Source organism: Palaemon carinicauda, chromosome 4 (assembly GCF_036898095.1).
Source record: "Palaemon carinicauda isolate YSFRI2023 chromosome 4, ASM3689809v2, whole genome shotgun sequence".
NCBI lineage: Eukaryota > Metazoa > Arthropoda > Malacostraca > Decapoda > Palaemonidae > Palaemon > Palaemon carinicauda.
Genome location: NC_090728.1, coordinates 85,665,789 through 85,688,288, shown reverse-complemented (window position 1 = coordinate 85,688,288; position 22,500 = coordinate 85,665,789). Strand labels below are relative to the sequence as shown.

Genomic DNA, 22,500 nt, shown 5'->3' with positions numbered 1-22,500 from the left:
CCAGAGCTTTCTTCACACCATCCATCCACCCAAACCTTGGCCTTCCTCTTGTACTTCTCCCATCAACTCTTGCATTCATCACCTTCTTTAGCAGACAACCATTTTCCATTCTCTCAACATGGCCAAACCACCTCAACACATTCATATCCACTCTAGCCGCTAACTCATTTCTTACACCCGTTCCCTCCCTCACCACTTCGTTCCTAACCTTATCTACTCGAGATACACCAGCCATACTCACTTAGACACTTCATCTCAAACACATTCAATTTCTGTCTCTCCATCACTTTCATTCCCCACAACTCCGATCCATACATTACAGTTGGTACAATCACTTTCTCATATAGAACTCTCTTTACATTCATGCCCAACCCTCTATTTTTTACTACTCCCTTAACTGCCCCCAACACTTTGCAACCTTCATTCACTCTCTGACGTACATCTGCTTCCACTCCACCATTTGCTGCAACAATAGACCCCAAGTACTTAAACTGATCCACCTCCTCAAGTAACTCTCCATTCAACATGACATTCAACCTTGCACCACCTTCTCTTCTCGTACATCTCATAACCTTACTCTTACCCACATTAACTCTCAACTTCCTTCTCTCACACACCCTTCCAAATTCTGTCACTTGTCGGTCAAGCTTCTCTTCTGTGTCTGCTACCAGTACAGTATCATCCGCAAACAACAACTGATTTACCTCCCATTCATGGTCATTCTCTCCTACCAGTTTTAATCCTCGTCCAAGCACTCGAGCATTCACCTCTCTCACCACTCCATCAACATACAAGTTAAACAACCACGGCGACATCACACATCCCTGTCTCAGCCCCACTCTCACCGGAAACTAATCACTCACTTCATTTCCTATTCTAACACATGCTTTACTACCTTTGTAGAAACTTTTCACTGCTTGCAACAACCTTCCACCAACTCCATATAACCTCATCACATTCCACATTGCTTCCCTATCAACTCTATCATATGCTTTCTCCAGATCCATAAACGCAACATACACCTCCTTACCTTTTGCTAAATATTTCTCGCATATCTGCCTAACTGTAAAAATCTGATTCATACAACCCCTACCTCTTCTAAAACCACCCTGTACTTCCAAGATTGCATTCTCTGTTTTATCCTTAATCCTATTAATCAACACTCTACCATACACTTTTCCAACTACACTCAACAAACTAATACCTCTTGAATTACAACACTCATGCACATCTCCCTTACCCTTATATAGTGGTACAATACATGCACAAACCCAATCTACTGGTACCATTGACAACACAAAACACATATTAAACAATCTCACCAACCATTCAAGTACAGTCACACCCCCTTCCTTCAACATCTCAGCTTTCACACCATCCATACCAGATGCTTTTCCTACTCTCGTTTCATCTAGTGCTCTCCTCACTTCCTCTATTGTAATCTCTCTCTCATTCTCATCTCCCATCACTGGCACCTCAACACCTGGAACAGCAATTATATCTGCCTCCCTATTATCCTCAACATTCAGCAAACTTTCAAAATATTCCGCCCACCTTTTCCTTGCCTCCTCTCCTTTTAACAACCTTCCATTTCCATCTTTCACTGTCTCTTCAATTCTTGCTCCAGCCTTCCTTACTCTCTTCACTTCTTTCCAAAACTTCTTCTTATTCTCTTCATATGTTAGCTATAGAACACCATAATCAAAAAGCAGGGAGCCATGGTGGAAGTCTCATGTACGCTCGTCAAGATGTTCCCCAAATACCATTGTCTATTCGTACACCCCTGCAGGCAGTGGTTGTGCAAATTGATATAGGGAGAAAATATATAATATGTACTCTGTACTGACCTCTGTACTTAAGCTCCTCATTCATGAGCATTCCCCCATAATCATATGCCTACAGGAGAGCAAACTTGATGATAATACTCCTTGTCCTCACAAATTTATTAGTTAAAGGACAACATATGATCACTGAGTAGGGAGCCATGGCAGAAGTCTCATATATGTTCGTCGAGATGTTCCCCAAACATCCTTGTCTATTTGTACACCCCTGCAGGCAGTAGTAGTACAGATTGATATAGGGAGAAAATATACAATTTTCTGGTTGTGCTTGCCTCCAAATGATAACAATTTGTATGATAACTTAGTAGAGGTGATTCTTTTACTTGGAGATTTGAATGGTAGACATCCTTTGGGGGTGATATTTTAGCAAACACGAGGGCAGTATCATATCATCAATTGTGGAAAATGAGGATATCGGACTTCTTAATATAGGAGAGCCCACACACTTTCATATCCAGACAGGTACCTTGTCGTGCATTGACTTATCAATCGTAAGCTCTAATTGCTTTCTCAATTTCAATTGGAGGCCATTGGATTATTGGCATACTAGTGATCATGCACCAATCATTATAAACACCACCATTGGTCCACCTTTACAGAGATCGCCACAATTGAATCTTGACAAGGCGGACTGGGATAAATTTTGTGAACTAAGCGAAATTGAAGAGGATGCAGAACAGTTTGAAAGTGTTGATGATACCATAGACTTACTGAATGGAACTCTTTATAGTAGGAGTCAATTCAGTCTCCAAAACAACAATGTTATTCAAGCAATGACCGGTCTCCTGGTGGTCTTCAGAACTAACTATCCCTGGGCAGAGCCACAAGAGGATCTCTAACATGATTGCGCAGACGCCGTACTGAGGAGAATTTAATTATACATAAGAAATGTAGAGCACAGTTCCGTCGTGCTATGAAAGAAGCTAGGCGCCAGTCATGGGTGTCTTTTGTTTCCTCCATTGACAGTAGAACACCACCATCTTCTGTGTGGAGGAAAGTAAAAAAGATAGCAGGCAAATTCACCCCCAACCCACTACCAGTATTGATGGTGAATGGTCATTATGTGACTGGAGCAACTGAAGTTAGCAATGCCCTGACTAATCATTTTGCAAATGTATCATGTTAATGTGTAGCAACCCCTGGTCACCAGTATACGCACATTGAAGAAAAGAAGATTTTAAATTTTGCAACAGGAAGGAACGAGTCAAAATTCTCCTTTTACCGAAAGAGATTTTGATTTGGCACTTGCTACTGGTAATGATACAGCCCCTGGACCCAATGAAATTCTATATGCAATGATTAAACATGTACTTGTTAATACCAAGTTATTTGTTTTAAGCATTATCAACAGAATATGGCAGAATCATAGTCATCCAAGTGTTTGGGAACTAGCCATTATTTTAGCATTTTTAAAACCTGTTAAGGATAAGTTCTTGGCAGCAAACTACCAACTTATTGCATTGACATGTTGTTTATGTAAGATCAATGAGAAGATGGTCAATGCAAGACTCGTGTGGTACCTGAAGAAGAAGTGTATTTTATCACCTATTCAATGTGTTGATACGACTTAAGTCTTCTATTTGTGAAGCCTTTACTTCCAAACAGCACCATATAACAGTATTTTTGACCTCGAAAAGGCATATGATACTACATGGAGATATGATCTACCTAGGACTAATCATAATCTAGGACTGAAAGGAAAACTACCATGGTTCATTCAAACATTTATTTTACATAGATTTTTTCATGTTAGAGTAAGTGAAACTTTGTCAGATGGGAAATGTCAGGAAGAGGAAGCTCCTCAGAGTTGTGTGCAGAGTGCAACGCTATTTGCACTAGCCCTAGATGGGATATCCTCAATTATTCCTGAAGATATTCTCTCAGCACTATTTGTAGATGATCTCTGAATATCATTTTCTGGAGCTAGAATGGCAATGATTGAGAGAAAACTATAACTCTCAATCGACAAAATAATTCAATGGGCTGATATGAATGGATATGTTTTCAACAAGTAAAACTTGTTGTCCATTTCTGTTGTATTCAGGGAGTACATCCAGACCTGGATATGTACATCAAAGGTTAACGTATCCCATGTGTATGTAGAGCTAGATTTCTACAGTTGATCTTTGGTTGTAGGCATACATGGGTTCTTCACTTGAAAGCCTTAAAAGTAAAATGCCTTGAGGCTCTGAATCTTTTAAAAGTTTTGTCCCATACATCATGGGGGAAGACCATAACACTGTTTTAAAATTATACAGGGCCTTAATTTTTTCAAAAATTAGTCATGGGTGTGAAATATACTCCTCAGCCACCACAAGTCGATTAAAAGTTTTTGATTCTATACACCATGCTGGTATCAGATTGTCCACAGGAGCCTTTAGAATTTCACCTATCCCAAGCCTCCTTTTTGACACTGGAGAATTGCCTTTAGACCTTTACCGGAACTAATCTATTATTCGGTATTGGTTTAGGTTGCAAAGACTCCCTGATTCTTTAGCCTGTCAGACTGCAAACCTTGTAAGGCATTCTAGATATTTTGAAATGCACCCACAATCTCCTCAACCTTATGGTTTCTAGGTAAAAACATTTGTGGACAGTTTAGATATAGATAGAAATAAAGTGCTCCCATGTAGGATATCATCAACCCCTCCATGGAAATTACGAGATAAATCTTTTTGTAAATATTATATTGTTATAAAAAAGAACATAACTGACTTAGAGGCCAGGTTGCTCTTTATGGAACATGTTAAAGAACAGAGGGAATCGTCTTTTATATTTACTGATGGCTCTAAATCTGATGCTGGTGTTGGATTTGAAGTATACTGTATAATAGTGCTTTTAATTGTTGAGGTGCACTTCCTCTAGTATCCTTTATATTTACTGCCAAACTATATGGCATACTAACCGCTATTAAGAAAATAGCGTAACAAGACGAGGTCAACTTTATCATTTTTTGTGATGCAAGAAGTGCTCTACAAGCTTTAGATTTTTAATTCCAATAATCTTTTAGTTTTAAAGATTTCAGAGTGCCTTTTAATCATTGGTGTGAAAGTTATCACAGTTCGTAGGGGTGTCTGGAAATGAGAGGGCAGATTCACTGGCCAAGAATGCTACAGGTGAGTTGCCACCAAGAAGGTATCCCATTCCCAGTAATTATTTTTTACCTACAATTAACCCTTTTACCCCCAAAGGACGTACTGGTACGTTTCACAAAACCCATCCCTTTACCCCCATGGACGTACCGGTACGTCCTTGCAAAAAAATGCTATACAAATTTTTTTTTTCATATTTTTTATATTTTTTTTTGAGAAAATTCAGGCATTTTCCAAGAGAATGAGACCAACCTGACCTCTCTTTGACAAAAATTAAGACTGTTAGAGCAATTTAAAAAAAATATACTGCAAAATGTGCTGGGAAAAAAATAACCCCCTGGGGGTTAAGGGTTGGAAATTTCCAAAAAGCCTGGGGGTCAAAGGGTTAAGAATTTCATTTATAATAATTGGCTACAACATTGGGATAGCTTACTTGAAAATAAGATTAGAGAAATAAACAATGTTATATCCCCGTGGAGGTATAACAAGATGCTCCGAAAGTGGGAGATGACTATTTTTCATCCACGCATTGGTCACACTCGGATGACACATTAGGTTTTGCTGGCTGGCCAACATCAACCATATTGCGACGACTGTTTGGTACCATTGACAGTGAGGCATTTGTTGACTCAATGCCCCACATATAGTAGTGAAAGAAATAGATATCTGTTTGAGGTTTGAGGTGAGGATGGCAGGTTCACCTTACCAAGATTCTTAGACATGATGTCCCCTACCATGCTAGTATTTTTAGCTTTATTTCAGAAGCATGTCTTCTGAAAGATATTTAACTTTTAAAATGACATCTTTGCTTTTCTGGTTTTAATTGAATATTCTTTTTTCTTTTATTTACAATAAACAATATCGGCGTCAATGACCTTAGATGTCAGGATGCCAGAAAACATCTAATCAATCGATCAATCGATACATCTCTTGGTATAAAGCATCAGAAATCTCGTCAGTTTAACTCGATTCTGATGCAAGTAATCCCCACTCAGCCTGCAGGTGTTGTATAATACAACAAAAAGAATCATTCCCCCTTACTCCTCACCAGGCAAACTTATTTCTACAGAGATGCCACATCGGTAGACCAAGCAAATCCATTATGAAACATATTAATTTGGTGGAGCAGGTTGAACCCATTACCACTTGCCTTAGATTTACAATGCAGAGATTTTCAGCACAAGTACCCTTTATTGTATGACCCGTGAACTTGCTGGTATAACCTCTCTACTAGTGCAGGAGGTGTAAAGAACCCAAAATCTTGTGAACTACAAGGTCCAAGTTTAGGAATCCCTGGATTGGTATCCAGCTATTTGAAATGAAGACTTTCTCCTGCCCAAGTATGACTCTCTTATGTAAAGGACAATGGTTTGTATTTGTACTGGAATAAATAATGAATTTGTACTAACCCTCTAGAAAGTCTCAACAGCAATCAAAGTGACTACTCAGTGAGCAAGCGGAGGGACCAGGGTTTCCCTTTCCTAGCTCATAACCACTGGTCAACGACCTACACTTCATAATGAAATTTTAACTGCCTTATTCCAGCTTTGCTGTTATCATTCTCCTATGTAAAGGACTCAGGTTTATGTAGTTTGGAAAAATACGAATTATATCCAAATTCGACATATTTTGTTAGAATTCTGTTCACCATGTACCTTAACTGTCCTTTAAAATGCAGGATAACTATTCCTGCTTTCAAGTATGAATGGAAATTTTTCAAGAATACAGAAAATTATTTTCTTTGGTTCTCATGATTTGCAGGAAAGTCATTTCTTTATTACAACATAAAAGTAATTTCTCTATTACATAACATAGTTGATGTTTTTTTTTTTTCATCCTCAGACGTATTAAATATATAGTAGATCTTTCACAAGTTTTTTCACCTGGAATGTAGCAACATTTTCTTATTCTGGGGTTATTATAAAATTATTTTGTAGCAAATCATTTTTCTTCTGCTTGACGATTTTAATTCATTTTAACAGGGAGATGTGGGAAAAGACACACATTCTCGAACTGTAGAAGATCTCAGCAAGTCTGTAATCAATTTCTTGGTTGAGCAACAAAAAGCTAACAATGGATCATCTTCATGGATTAATTTACAGCCTTATCAGTAAGTTTGTTTCGTGTTAATTTTTCGTTGTTCCTACACCAAATACAAACCCTCATTCTTTACTAAAGGAGATTTTCTAGCGCGAGCTGGAAAATACGGCAGAAAACCTTAACAAGGTCGTTAACGACCGGGCCGGTAGTTATCCACCTGTCAGGGGTGGGGGACTGCCGGTCGGTAGCTACTGAATACCTTCAATCGAATTCTAGCCGTCGCAGTGGTAGCACCGCTGCTCCTGCTTTTGTTTGACTGGCAGACTAGCCTTTCTTTAGTGTGTTTTTTGATTAACTTTTTCTTTTTCTTTTCTTTATTATATGTGATGTCCTCTATTATAAGGAAGTGTCCTGGGATTCCCCCGAAATCTTGTGGCACATTCATGTCACCACCGGAGGTGGATCCTCATTTCTTATGCCCTTCGTGCAGAGGTCATAGGTGTTCTGAAGGCTCCCCCTGCCAAGTATGTAGAGATAAGTTTGTGAAGCGAAAGAAGAAGAAATCCAAGAAGGATTCGTTACCTCCAGGTTCGCCGTCGAAAGGTAAGGAGTCTTGGGCCTCTTCTTTGGCCTCTCGATCTCTCCCTTCAAACTCTTCCTTGCCTCCTTCCTCCGGGGAGAAGTCAAGGAAGAGCGGCACCATTGACTTAACCCCCATTCCCCCCTAGTCAGGCGGATCACGTTGCCCCTCCCAGTGGGACAATTTCTTTCACCATCGGGAATAACTGTTACTGCTTCTATTCCAGATCACGTACGAGCAGTATGGCCTGCCCTTGGACTTCCTGGTTCTCCTTCGGTGGAAGTGTGGAACCAGTTCCTCGCGGGCACAGTCTCACCTCACGTCCCTTCTGTTTTGGAACCTTCGGGAGTTCCGGACCTCGCCTACCTCCCGTCAACCCTGTTGGCGGCCGCTGAAGTGTCGGCAGATGTAGTAACTTCAGCTCCCGTGGCGCCTACTTTGCTTCTCGCTTGCGCCTCTATGAAACCACAACGTCGCAAGTGGGATTATCGCTATACCTCCCCCTCCTCCTCCTCCTCCTCCTCCTCCTCCTCCTCATCCTCCTCCTCCTCCTCATCCTCATCGTGTTCGTCCTCCTCGGAGGCTAGGAGGGAGAGAGAGAAGAGGAAAAGGAGAGCTTGTCATCGTTCTCGCTCTTCCTCGCCTTCTATGGATTATCGCTATACCTCCTCCTCCTCCTCCTCCTCCTCCTCCTCCTCCTCCTCCTCCTCCTCCTCCTCCTCCTCATCGTCTTCGTCCTCCTCAGAGGCTAGGAGGGAGAGAGAGAAGAGGAAAAGGAGAGCTTGTCATCGTTCTCGCTCTTCCTCGCCTTCTATCTCTTCACGAGATGTCTCGCCAAGAAACGATAAGCGCTCTCGTCATAAACCTAAGAAGAGTGCATCCTCATGTCATCGTTCTGCCTCGCGATCGTCTTCCTCTCGCGAGGGATCATCTAGGCGCTGTAAGAAGAGCTCTACGATATGTTCTCGCTCTTTGTCACGAGAGAGGTTAAGCGTAATAAGCGCTCCCGTTGGAGCGATTTTTCATCTAATCGCGCCTGGAGCGCCACCAAGGAAAGAGAGCACTCTGAGTGCAATCCCTCTCCTTCACATATCAACTTGAGGAGCTCAGATCACTAGGTAAGGGAGAAAGAGCACTTCTTCTCACCGTCGCTTCGTATCAACAGAGACAGAGCGCTCCCGTCCTTCAACCTCCTGATCGCGCAAGTCTCCGGACATATCCGCGCAGGGTCATTCACCTCGCCATCGTGTTTCAGACAGAACAGCTCCGGTTCCTGTATTTCCTAACGACTTACGGAATATGAGCCTCGCGAGAACCTCGGAAGAAGACGCAGGGGTTCAACCCTTCTTCTCCTCGATTAAAAGCAGAGGAAAAGGCCAGACCGCCGATCAATGCAACTTCTTACTGAGACAGTACCGTTAATTCGGTCGCCTACGCTTAGACCATCAACTTCCAGGCAAGATCAGGCGCGCGCGGCGCCATTAGCCAGCGCTCAGCCTTCCCTTGGAATAATGGCAATGGAGTATTCTACGTCGCCGTTACCTCCAGACACTCAGGCTTCTATCGCCCTCCCTCGCGAGGAATTAGCGCGACCGGAAGATTCCTCGGAAGAACAACCATCAAAGGATTTAGAGTCCTCCTATCTGAGGGCTCTAAGAATGATGTGTAATATCTCAGGCCTCGGGGGTTTACATCTGTCATCGCGACATACCGACGCTCCAGCTTTAGACAGACTATGTCGTCCTCCACCTAACCCTATGACCAGAATCAAACTTCCCTGGTCTATTCACACTGCAGGCCGTCTGAGGAAGGTCTCGCAAGCAGTCTCGTGGGAAACGGGTTCCTTGAAGTCTCAAGGATCCCATAAACTTCGGAAATTTCCATTTTTGAGGCAAAAGCATTTTTACAAGGTCAGAGACGCCAACCCTTCTCCTCTGACCCTGGATCCCCTCACAGCAAGGCTTACACCTGGCTGCTCTGCAGAGAGACACTCTTCTCTCCCAGTCTCCTTCACCGCCACAGAAGCCTCGGCAATGGAAGCAGCGTCAATGTCCCTTCTGGAGGCATTATCCTGGTTTGATACGTGGTCAGGCACAGTCGGCTACCTAGCGAGTCACAAAGACCTATCAAACCAAAACTCCATGCAGTCCCTGCAGGAAGTCCTAGCGGCTGGGGCCAAAATAATGGACTTCCTAACTACTACGACTGCAATCATGTGGGGCAACTGGATTCTAATAAGGAGGGAATCAGTAGTTTCCAGACTTCATAGGAGCATCGGTAAGACTGAGAAGTCAGATTTGAGGAACTCGGATTTCCTGCAACCTCTCCTCGTTTCTAAACAGGCAGTTTCCTCTGCCTTAGATACTTGGAGGAAAGAGACACAGGACACCGCGATGCAAAAGGCTGCTTCCCTTCATACAATGTAACAGTAGCCAACTCCACAACCCAAAACCACAACCGCAACTCCACTCCCAGCCAAGAGCCTCAGCCGCCCCTCTTTTATAGCCAAACCCATGGGCAGAGGAAAGTCGGCTCCTCCTAAGGCTAAAGGCAGAGGGAGGAATCCTAGACAGAAATAGGGTCACGGCTCCCCCCTCACAGTGCGTAGGGGGGTGCCTGCAGGGGAATTCAAGGAGGTGGAAGGCTATGGGGGCTATGCAGTGGACCATCAAGGTGCTTCGTTGGGGGTACCGCATCCCTTTCATAGACTCTCCTCCTCCTCTGATTCCTCCCCCGATCTCGTCCTCCCAGATCCCTCAGGATCCAGGGAAACAGCAAGCCCTAGCTCGGGAGATCCAGAGCATGCTTCTAAAAGGCACCATTCAAGAGGTCTCCAACGCCTCCCCAGGGTTTTTCAATCGCCTCTTTCTGGTAGAGAAAGCCTTGGGAGGTTGGAGACCCGTAATCGATCTCTCGACCTTGAACCAGTTTATGAAGCAAATTCCATTCAAAATGGAGACAGCAGCTTCCGTGACCCAAGTGGTGAGTCCAGGAGACTTTATGGCATCGGTGGACTTAAAAGATGCATATTTCCAAGTGCTGATCCATCACATATCTCGGAAATTCCTGCGCTTTCTGGTTCAGGGTCGAATCTTCGAGTTCAAAGTCCTATGCTTGGTCCTCTCGACCGCCCCACAGGTCTTTACGAAGGTTTTCGAACTCGTATCTTCGTGGGCTCACAAGCACGGAATACGTCTGCTAAGATACCTGGCCGATTGGCTACCCCTGGCCTCGTCCAAGGAGCTAGCTCTGGATCACCTGAGAAGACTTTTAGACCTTAGCAAGGACCTGGGGGTCCTTGTAAACGCAGAGAATTCTTCCGTGACTCCAACCCAAGTCTTAAACTATCTGGGTATGTCCATCAACACCCAGACTTCGGAGACTGGATCAATCCATCACCCATCTCTTGTCTCCACTACTGCCTACAGCCAAGTTGTGGCAGAGTCTTCTGGGACATCTTTCATCCCTGGAAAAACCAGTTCCAGGCGGAAGATCGAGAATGAGAAGTGTTCAGTGGCATCTGAAGACCCATTGGTCTCAAAAGATTGATTCCTCATTCTTGTCAGTGGAAGTTCCAGCTCTGGTGTCACAAGATCTTCATTGGTGGTCAACCAGAGAGAATACCCAAAAGGGCATTCCCCTCCTAAGCCCCAGTTCGAAGTTAAAACTCTTTTCGGACGCATCGCTATGGGGCTGGGGTTCCCACCTAGGCCCGAAATTAGCATCAGGAGTTTGGTCTCCGATAGAGCAAGCTCTCCACATAAATCACCTGGAATTATTAGCAGCCTGGAAAGGCCTAAAATTCTTTGTAAAAGATCTACAAGGACGAGAGGTGGTGCTGATGAGCGACAACTCCACAGCCGTCTTGTACATCAACAAACAAGGGGGTACTTTGGCAAGAGACCTCTGTCTGCTAGCGGTCCAGATTTGCCAGTGGGCGGAAGGTCACAACATTTCTCTCTCAGCCAGGTTTATTCCGGGACGGAGAAACATCATGGCGGATCAACTGAGCAGGCATCACCAAGTGTTGAGGGGCGAATGGTCTTTGGATCCTCGAGTAGCGAAGACAGTAATAGCTTTGTGGGGTTTCCCCACAATAGACCTGTTTGCTACTTCTCTGAATGCGGTCCGGCGTCAATGACCTCAGATGTCAGGATGCCTGAAAACTTTAAATCAATCAATCTCTGAATGCGAAACTTCCCCGCTACGGGTCCCCAGTTCCAGACCATCAGGCAGCGATCTAGGATGCCCTTCAACATTCCTGGGACAACCTGGATGCATATGTCTTTCCACCCTTTTGCCTGCTCAGAAGGGTGATCAATAAACTCAGGTCCTCCCGGAAGTGTAAGCTAACTCCGATAGCTCCGGCATGGCCAAACAGAGAGTGGTACGCAGACCTTCTTTCCCTGCTGGTTCAAGTTCCAAGGTTTCTGCCTCCAGAACCCCTTCTGTTGACGCAGCCACACAGGCGTGTCTCCACTCGATCCCTCTCTTCCATTAGTGGCAGACTTCCTGGTGTACCTCAGGGAGGAAAAACTCCTCTCAGTCTCGGCAATTAAAGGCTATCGTTCAGCCTTAAGCCTCATCTGTAGACTGAGAGGGGTTGACCTTTCCCCCTCAGAAGATAATACCTTGTTGATTCAAGGTTTTGAGAGATCTTGCCCCCCAGTTGAGATTAGACCACCACCCTGGGACGTGTCCCTGGTCTTACGTTCCTTGAAGGGACCACCCTCTGAGCCCTTAAATAGGACCTCTGACTACTTCCTAACCTTTAAGACCGTCTTCCTAGTAGCTCTGGCCTCGGCAAAAAGGGTTGGTGAACTTCATGGTCTATCCTACGAAGTCACCCATTCTAGAGGATGGGGGAAGTCTCGCTCAACTTCGTGCCAGGCTTTGTGGCCAAAACTCAGAATCCTTTGTCAGCCGATGAGAGGTTTAGAGAATTTCAATTTTCCAGCCTCAATACGGTAACACAGGATACTGACCAATTGCTACTGTGCCCAGTCAGGGCGCTAAGGAAATACCTGAAGCGCACCAGACCTTTCGGACCACGCCTCCGTCAACTCTTCCTCAGTACCATCAAGGTAAAGAAGAGAATCTCTTGCAACACCATCTCTTTCTGGCTCAAGAAAGTTATTGCGAGAGCCATTCACGGAGACCCAGAGGCAGCTCAACCCAAACCCCATCAAGGTAGGGGAGTGGCTGCCTCACTGGCATTTAAGAAGAATTTTTCAGTTTCCCAAATCTTAAGAGCTGGAGTCTGGAAACGCCAATCTACATTCACCACTCACTATTTAACCGATGTGACACATAGGTCTCTAAACACCTTTTCTATAGTGGCAGGTCAACAGGTGCTGTAGCTACCTTACGCCCTTTCAGGGGACAGTAGCCATTGGTCGAGGATTCTGTGTTACACTAGGTTTTAGAAGGACATCCATCTATCTTCTTCCTCCCATCTGGGTATCCTAGTCTGTAACCAGTTTCAGCTGGACTCGCCAATGGAAATAAGGTATGAAACTCATCTGACTCCTCTCTCAGGGTATAAGTTATACTCGTAGTCACGAGGGTTCCCCTTTTCAAGGTCAGGGGAATCCTAAGTATGATAGGGTCCAAGTCGTATGTTCCCGACCCTCTTCATCCTGAAACATTTGTTTCCACGTAATTACAAACTTTCAGTCGTGCTAAGATTATGGGGATCTACAAAGAAAAGTTAATGGGAGATTTTTTCATCAAAAGAGTCAGGTCTGAGGACTATATTCCCTAGGAATAGGGAACTCCTCGTCCACCCTGACCTCAAGACTAAGTCTCCTATAGTAAAGAATGAGGGTTTGTATTTAGTGTAGGAACAAATGACAAACTTATAACAGAGTTTGTATTTTCCCCAACATACAAACCCGAATTCTTTACACAAATCTTCCCTCCGTCACCGCCCCCTAAAATAGTCCTAGCTAGAATCCAATTGAAGGTATTCAGTAGCTACCGACCGGCAGTCCCCCACCCCTAACAGGTGGATAACTACCAGCCCGGTCGTTAACAACCTTGTTAAGGTTTTCTGCCGTATTTTCCAGCTCACGCCGGAATATCTCCTATAGTAAAGAATTTGTGTTTGTATGTTAGGAAAAATACAAACTCTGTTATAAGTTTGTCATATTAGTGATATGTAAGCTACTAGAATAAAAAGAAAAATGTTTCTTCTGAAACAAAAAATCTCATTATGTAACTGAGACTGTTGGATGTTTTCTTCCCAACTACTGTACTTCAAAGGGATTCAAAAAGCTTTAAATTTTATCAGTTAGAAACATTTTTTTCTAGTGGCCATTATACTATATATGTTTGTCAATATGCAGAAAGACATGAGTATGCTAAATTTCAGGAAGGTCTCACTGAAGCAACGTGTAATATCATTATGTCTAAGAGAGTAGGAAGAGAAAATGAATATTTGTTCTGTAACTGGAATACAAACCTACGCTATTTTTAGGGGTATTATTTTCGGCGAAGCTGAAAGGACAACCCCTATAAATAGATAAAAGTTTGTATCATTAGGAAATGAATGGGGAGATGCTGTCCGAAGGGAACAGTTTTGAAGATAAGACAAATGTGATATGTAAAGGAGTTTTTCAATGTTGCAGAGGAAAAATAAGATATTATTTTATGCAATAGTTTTAGTCATTAAAATGAAGAGGTGGAAGTGACTGTAGGGGATGAAAGAGGGGAAACCAACAGACAAGAATGGAAAATTCCCAAGATATGGTGGACTTACAAATGAAATGCTAAGCGCTATCTTTCTCCCTCAGTGGTGAAAAAAGAGCGTTCTCCTCGCATTCCCAAATCTTTCTAAAGCTCCTTCTCGTTCTCGCTCTTCCGAGGGCCGGTCGAGCATGAGCGCAGGCTCTATAACTCCTTGGCAATCACAGGGTATTGGGGGTTAGTTGCTTTCCCTAGTGGAGCAACTTCACCTCCAGCTGCCGGGAAGCCACTTTCCCTCGCACATGTATTGCAGGCATGGCTGTCCCTAGGGATTTCTGTACACCCTTTGAAGGAGGTGCCAGGAAGGATCCTTCTCCAGAGCCTTCAACATCCTACGAGACAATCACTCGCGTTCGCCCCTCCAATGGCCTACTGCTGACGACGGTTCTGATTGTCGTCCGTTAACCCTCAGCCTTCTGTATCTCCCCACAGGAATACTGCGGCTGCGGGAGACGATCTTCAGGAGACCAACGCTTTTTCCACCAGTGCATGGTGCAAGAGCACGACTTTCTTCATCTCCTCGTCCTGCGGTACACTCTTCTCCTGATCGTCGTGTCATCACGACCTCAACACTTCGTCCAGAAGGCTTTCTTGTTCTAGAGCTTCACGCTTATGAGACCAACAGTCTCAATGCTCTCCTCGGAGGCATTCCTCTTCATGAGGTAAAGTCTCGTGATCGCGTTCTTTGTGATCACGAGCAACTGAGTCTAGACCTAGGGCTGGATGTTCGCGTTCTAGATCTCATCGATTTACATCACGAGGACGACGCTCACGGTTACGAGGACGAAACTCCCGTTAACAAGGGCAAAGTTCACGCTCGCGAGAGCCCAATTCATGAGAATGGCGTTCACACTCACGAGACTAACGCTCACGTTCACGAGCTAGGCACCTGAGACGTTCACGCCGTTCACGAGCTAAGCACTCGAGACGTTCACGCCATTCACGATCGAGGGCTAGACGCCCCTGATCACGAACAGTACGTTCACCATCGTGAACACCGCGTTCACGTTCAAGGTCCAGACGTTCCTCGTCTAGAGGAACAGGTAAGCGCACGCGCAGTCCATCAGTACTTCGCTTCTCAACGTGTCCCTGCCTAAACGACCACGGACCGACCCTGATCATGAAACGGAACATTCTGTTGACAGGCGTCCAGTTAAGCTACCTCCAGTGCCCTTTGCTTTCTGGGGGTGCTTTAGCACAGTGTACACTCACGCGACGCTCACCAACATGTTCCTCCGTGACGCCTTCACCAATGCTCAGAGTTGCCCCCTACTCAAAGGCTCCCCCCCCCTGCCGACTACATCCGGTGTAGTCGGTCCTCTGAAGCAACAGGAAAGCTCAAAGCTTCCACCGTCCAGCATGGCTCCTAGAACTCGTGTTACGAGCACTTCTACTCATGAATCGTGCATATTGTCTTGCGAAACTCGCGATTTTGCGCGTGAATCTCGCAATTTTGTGCACAAACCAGCTATTTCCATGAGCTTTTCATGAGTAGAGGTATTGGAACCGTGAGGAAGTGGGGTACCAACACCTCCACCTCTGCCTCTGGCTTCTACCACCTCGAGCGGCAGGCTTATACCCTTTCCAGAAGGATTTAAGGAGCCTTCTTATACTGTAGATATGCCAACGTACCTATTAGTCCGGACCGTCTCCTTTGCTTGACGAAGGAGCATCTCCTGTTGCCTCTTAGACTCTCCTACATCTGTGCAGGTTCCCTTTAGGGCTTCTCCTAGAAGATTTTCTCCTCCCCCTGGAATCTCTAAGGAAACCCAGGACTTATCAAAGGGTCTGAGCTCCTTGCCTGGGTTAGTTCCTTACTAACTACTAAAGAAGTTCTTGGGTGTGGCTCCTCCACAGCCAGAGCCTCCGACTGTTTCAGTCAAAGCCACTGCTCATATTCTCTTATAGTCTGACTCGTTCGTCTCATAGGAGTTCGGACCTTAGAAGGAGACATTTGTTGGACAGGGCACAAAGATCTTCTCCATCTCGATCTAGGGCCCAGGCACCTCCAGCTTCTGATCCTTATCTGGATAACCTTTCCTTTACTTCAGTGAAGGCGAAGGAAACCATGACAAAGAGACGGCAGAGGAGGATGAGAGGCATAACTCCACCACACACCGATCTCATCCATCCTAGGACATGTAGAGATATTGGCTTGTCTAGGGAGATCTCTGTTCAACCCTTCAACCCTCAAGAAATTGAGGTAGTGCCTCCAAACCAGTGTCCAGTTTCTTTACCTCCACTAGAGGAAGAGCCTATGGCTCCTTCACCCAAGGCTTTGGTTACTAGTGTTCTGAAACCCTCGCAAGTTCTTCCTTCTAACATCTTTGAGAAATACTTCCCTACGCCAAGGGAATCCAAGGACACCAAAAGCAAATCTAAGAATGCCAAGATAATGGAAGCCTGTTTGGCAGAGGCAGAAGGAAGGTCCCCTGTGGCAGGTCCATCAGATGCTCCAGTTGACAACCCTGACCTACCCCAAGCTCTGGATGTGAGCTTGGAGGTAGATGAGCCATTGAACACACAACGAAAATCTTCCGAGGGCCGCTAGTCCGAACTTTCACTCGGAACAAGAGAGACGACAGTCGGAACATACCTTTTGGCAGGTCTCCTGCATGAGGGCCATCAATAAGCTGTCAACTCCTGGTACTACCACCCAGGAGGGGAACAAGAGAGACGACAGTCGGAACATACCTTTTGGCAGGTCTCCTGCATGAGGGCCATCAATAAGCTGTCAACTCCTGGTACTACCACCCAGGAGGGGAAGTATTTGATTCTCGATGATATCTTTGAGACCCAGAAGCCTTCTCAGCCTTGTCCTGGTCTGAAGGCATATCAGCTGCTTAAAGGAAGGCTATCGCCCAAATAGCCGGACTTCCAATTCCTTGATGACAGGTTCTTCCTCACGATTTTTGCCACTTCCTTTCGTTCTACAAAGGAAGTATTATGAGATCGAGGGGGAACCACATTTCACCATGTCCCTCGACCCTTTGGTGGAATCTCTGACGAAGGGTCTTCCGACCCACACTCGTTCCACTTTGAGAGCCTCCCTCTCAGCAGTTGAGCTCCTTAACATTGAGAGAGGTGCGAAGTATGCCATGCAGGCTGCTTCGTGGCTCGACCTTCGGTTGGGGTCCTTAGGCTTCATTACGCGCTCCAACGACCTTTCAAAGAAGTGTACAAGGAAGTCTTTGGAGTCTTAACTTTTGTAAGGTACCCAAACTCTTGAGTGCCTGTCGCACCACGTTGTCAACTTGTGGGCAAATGCCATTCTCAAGAGAAGGACACCGTCATTGGGAAATTCTATAAACAAGTGCTGAAAGTGGAAGTCTCATGTCTGAGGAATTCCACCCCTGTGGGTTTCTTCTTTTTTCGTTCCTGAGGAGATTGAGAGGGCTGCTGAACGATAGAGTAAATTGTCGAACGATTCTCTCCTCCATAGAGCCATGACATCAAGGCCCTATGGAAGACCACCCTAGTTTTCACACAGTCAACAGGTTACCTCTAATCCCTCAACTTCTTGGTCCTCAGGACCTACCAAGGTGTCGAAGTGTACCCTTCAATCGAAAGGCCAGAAAGGGAACAAGTCCTTCAGAGGAAAGAAGGGAGCGAATGGGAATGGCCGAGGTGGTCATTCCCGCTAAGAATGGTAATCCTCACCACCTATCCCCTGTGGGAGGTTGCCTGCAGCGTCTCTGGCAGGGTTGGCAGTATTACTGGGTAGATTCCTGGACAAAGTGGTCTCCATAGGGTATCATGTCGCGTTCATTCAATCTGTCCCTCCTCTAACTTGGGATCTAGTACACTTAAGCTTCTAAGCGAAGGGATCTGCAAAGGAGCTGGACCTCTGGCCCGAAGTCCAGACCATGCTGCAAAAGGGCACTGTCCAAGAGGTCCTGGACCGGTCTCCAGGCTTTTACAGTCAAATTTTTCTAATGAAAAAGGTGTCTGGAGGCTGGAGACCAGTCATCGATCTCTCTTCCCTGAACTGAACAAGTTTCTCCAACAGACTCCGTTCAGTATGTAGACAGCAGACATGGTCATCCAGGTAGTTCGACTAAGGGACTTCATGTGCACACTGGATCTTAAGGACTCATACTTCCAGGTCCTAATCCATCCATTTTCAAGAAAGTATCTCAGATTCGTACGCGAGGAAAAGAAATACCAGTTAGGTTCTTTGCTTCAGTCTCGCAACAGCACCTCAGTCTTCACGAGGGTGTTCGGCCTAGTGTTATCTTGGGCTCACAAGAACGGCATTCATCTCCTTAGATATTTAGACGATTGGCCGATTCTGGCAGACTCTGAGACGACTCTTCTACATCACCGAGTCATGCTTCTCGACTTTTGTCAGGATCTGGGGGTTTTGATAAATCTTGAAAAGTCATCTCTGCTTCCCTCGCAGAGACTGGTACACCTCGGTATGTTAATAGACACTATCCATCAGAAAATCTTCCTATCAGACAAGAGTACCCAAGCTGAGAGAAGGGGCATCACTTTCTCAGACGGGAAGATCTACCAGCCCATTGTTGGTTGAGTCTGTTAGGTCACCTGACCTTTCTCATCCATCCAGTTCCAAATGGCCACCTCAGGGTGAGATCCCTGTAGTGGCAGCTAAAGTCTTTGTGAAACCAACACTCGGATCAGCCAGACCTGCTTTGGTGGGTGGCAGACAAAAACCTTTACAGAGGTCAATATCTTCTCGTCCCTCCTCCGGACTTGATGCTCTGTATAGATGCATCAGAAGAAGGATAAGGGGCCCACTTGCTGCATCACATGATCTCTGGCCTTTGGTCAGAGTCAGAAAGGTACCAGGATATAAACCTCCTAAAGATGAGAGCAGCATACCTAGCTCTTCATCAGTTCCAACAGGTGCTGGCAGGCCACTCTGTGGTGTTGATGAGCGACAACACCCCAGTGTTGGCTTATATAAACAAACAAGGCAGTACCATTTTGCAGCCTCTATGCCATCTTGCAGTAGAGATTCTCAGATGATTGGAAGATTATTTGGTGTCCCTATCAGCTCACTTCATTCCAGGCAAGAGGAATGTGCTCGCAGGCAATCTGAGCAGAGCGACTCGGATAGTAGGCTCCGAATGGTCTTTGAATCCTCTGATAGCCAACAAAGTCCTGACTTTGTGAGGTTCCTCGACACTAGACCTGTTGGCAACATCTCTGAATAGCAAGCTTCCGCTGTACGTTTCTCCAGTTCCGGACCCAAAGGCTGTATGGCAGGATGCATTTCAACAAGTGTGGGACAACATCGACGTGTATGCCTTTCCCCTGTTCTGTCTGATGAGAAGATTGCTCAACAAGACCAGAGCATCTAAAAATCTCTTATTGACCCTTGCAACTCCGCTATGGCATCACGTAGGGTGGTTCCCGGATCTCCTGCCACTTCTATTAGATCTTCCGAGAGAACTCCCTCCATGACCAGATCTACTCAGACAACCACACGCAAACATTTTCCACAAACCTGTGCTGTCGCTTAGACTTCATACCTGGAGACTATCCAGCGTCTCCCTCTTTGAGAAGGGCTTTTCATAAGTTGCTGAGAGAATGTCCAGATTTTTGTATAAGTCCTTAGGAAAAATGGACAATCTTTTGTGGCTGGTGTCATGGAAGGAATATCTCTCCCCTCGATGCCTCTATTCCAGTAATAGCAGAGTTTCTTATATACCTTCGGGAGGAAAAGCTCCTCTCAGTCTCAGCGGTTAAAGGCTATCGCTCAGCCTTGAGCCTCGCCTTCAAGCTGAAAGGAGTAGATATTTTCTTTTCGTAGGAGCTTTCTTTTCTCATACGGAGTTATAAGATCACTTGCCTTCAGTCAGAGGTCAGGCCCCCTCCCTGGAACATAGTTTGCATTTTGAGGTCCTTAAAAGGACTTCACTACGAACCATTACGCCATGCAGCTGACTTAAATCTCACTTTGAAGACAGCGTTCCTGCTTGCTTTAGCCTCTACAGAGTCAGCGAACTTCATTTCTCTCATATGACATCGCCCATTCAAGGGGATGAGGGGAAGTGACACTCTACTTCGTCCCTGAGTTTATTGCTAGGACTCAAAATCCAAGGGGTATTGGACCCTAGATTCAGGCCCTTTCAGATTTTGAGTGCGTTCTTTAACCAATGACCCAGATCAATTGTTACTGCGCCCAGTGGGGAGTTTGTGATGACATTATCTTGAGGGGACTGTCTGCCATACCATAAATTTTTTCTAATTATTCAAAATAAACAATTTCTATATATGTTTTAGACATATACAATACCTTCATCATATAAAAATTTCAATCCATTTGATCAAAAACTTTTTGATATATTAGCAAAAATCATGATTTTAAAAAACAACTTTGGTACATTTTTCTCCACTAATATGGCACCAATTGTTTTGAAAATCATACCGTCAAAACTTGCTTTATAAATCGAATAATTCTGTGAGATTTTTTGTTTATTTTGTTTATTTTTTATTTTTTCTTAATCTTATTTGTTTAGACATAAAATATTCATGAAAAAGAGAAAAAGGAAAATAAAAATTCTGGTACACAAAATTGTGGGATTTTTATTCCTCTTTTCAGTATCTTTTTCTCTAATATCGAACAATAAATAAGTGAGAATAATGTACCTAAGTGTGAATAAGTATGCACACGTTCCAGCGATTTGTCGTTGAATATATATATATATATATATATATATATATATATATATATATATATATATATATATATATATATATCTATCTATCTATCTATCTATCTATCTATCTATCTATCTATCTATCTATCTATCTATCTATCTATCTATCTATATATATATATATATATATATATATATATATATATATATATATATATATGGATGGAAATCAACACAATATCGTGTTCAGATAGAAATGAATTTCTAACTTATACTTGGGATCGAACCCTAGCTCCTTCAAATGAAAGGCCAGGTCGCTTCCAACCATGCCACCAGAGTCTCGAAAAGAAGTCAGAACCTAACTGCTACCTGCAGTTCAGGATTTACCTGGCGAAACATCAGTCTCTTACCAGCAAGTTTTCCCCTGCTTCCCGACCCACTAGGTGACACAATTGATAATTTTTTTTATTTGGAATTACTCCTAATGAGTCAATATGGATGAAAATCAACACAATATTGTGTTAAAGTAGAAATAAATTTCTTCCTCATATTTGGGATCGAACCCTAGCCCCTTAAATTGAAAGGCCAGGTCACTTCCAACCATGTCACCAGAGGCTTTAAAAGAAGTCTGAATGTAACTGCTGCCTGCAGTTCAAGATTTATATATATATATATATATATATATATATATATATATATATACAGTATATATTTATATAAATTTTACATATATATGTTTATATATATATATATATATATATATATATATATATATATATATATATATATATATATATATACACACATATATACACTATATATATACATATAGATATAGATGTATACTGTATATATACATATATAAATATAAATATATATATATATATATATATATATATATATATATATATATGTATATATATATATGTATATATATAAATAAATATATATATATATATATATATATATACATATATATATATATATATATATATATATATATATATATATATATATATACATACAGTAGGGTCCCGAATTAAGCGTGTTCGAATTACACGATTCCCCTTTTCCGCGATCGCTATTTTTCAAAAATAAATTTTCTGTATCTGCAAGGCTGTTCAAAGTCCGCGAGTCAAGCACTACAAAATGTATCAAATCTATTGTCTTTTTGAGTATATTGGTAGCCCTAAATACGGTGATTTATAATAAATGTTACAAAACAATATTAACATTACATTTCATTAACATAATTTCATAATGAATAGCCTATTTAAGGATAAAATTCCACATCAACAATGAAATCAACTGTTAACTGTGCGAGTCCAGCTGACAAAATGTAAACAGAAATGTGGTTACGTTCTCGGCAATCTTTATCTTTCTCCACCCTTACGATAATTGTAATGGTAGTGTTAATGATGGTATATTAAAGCATTATTTTTGTTTAGTACAGTATATTTAAAAGCCTTATTTTTCCCTCTGGGCGTTCAAGGTTTTCACGAGTAGACTGGGTTCGTTTATCGGCAGTGAATAGCCTAAACTTCGGTAACGAGTCGTCAATATTTTGTCAT

The 22,500-nt window shown here is 43.5% G+C and overlaps 1 protein-coding gene across 3 annotated transcripts in view; it reads left to right on the top strand.

Moving 5' to 3' along the window:
• Positions 1-22,500, top strand: part of LOC137640042 (sulfhydryl oxidase 2-like) — a 267,317-nt gene that overhangs the window by 45,719 nt on the left and 199,098 nt on the right. For all 3 annotated transcript variants that reach the window (XM_068372423.1, XM_068372422.1, XM_068372424.1), the window contains exon 3: positions 6,916-7,043. In XM_068372423.1, the coding sequence (XP_068228524.1) occupies positions 6,916-7,043 (128 nt within the window). The remainder of the gene's footprint in view (positions 1-6,915; positions 7,044-22,500) is intronic.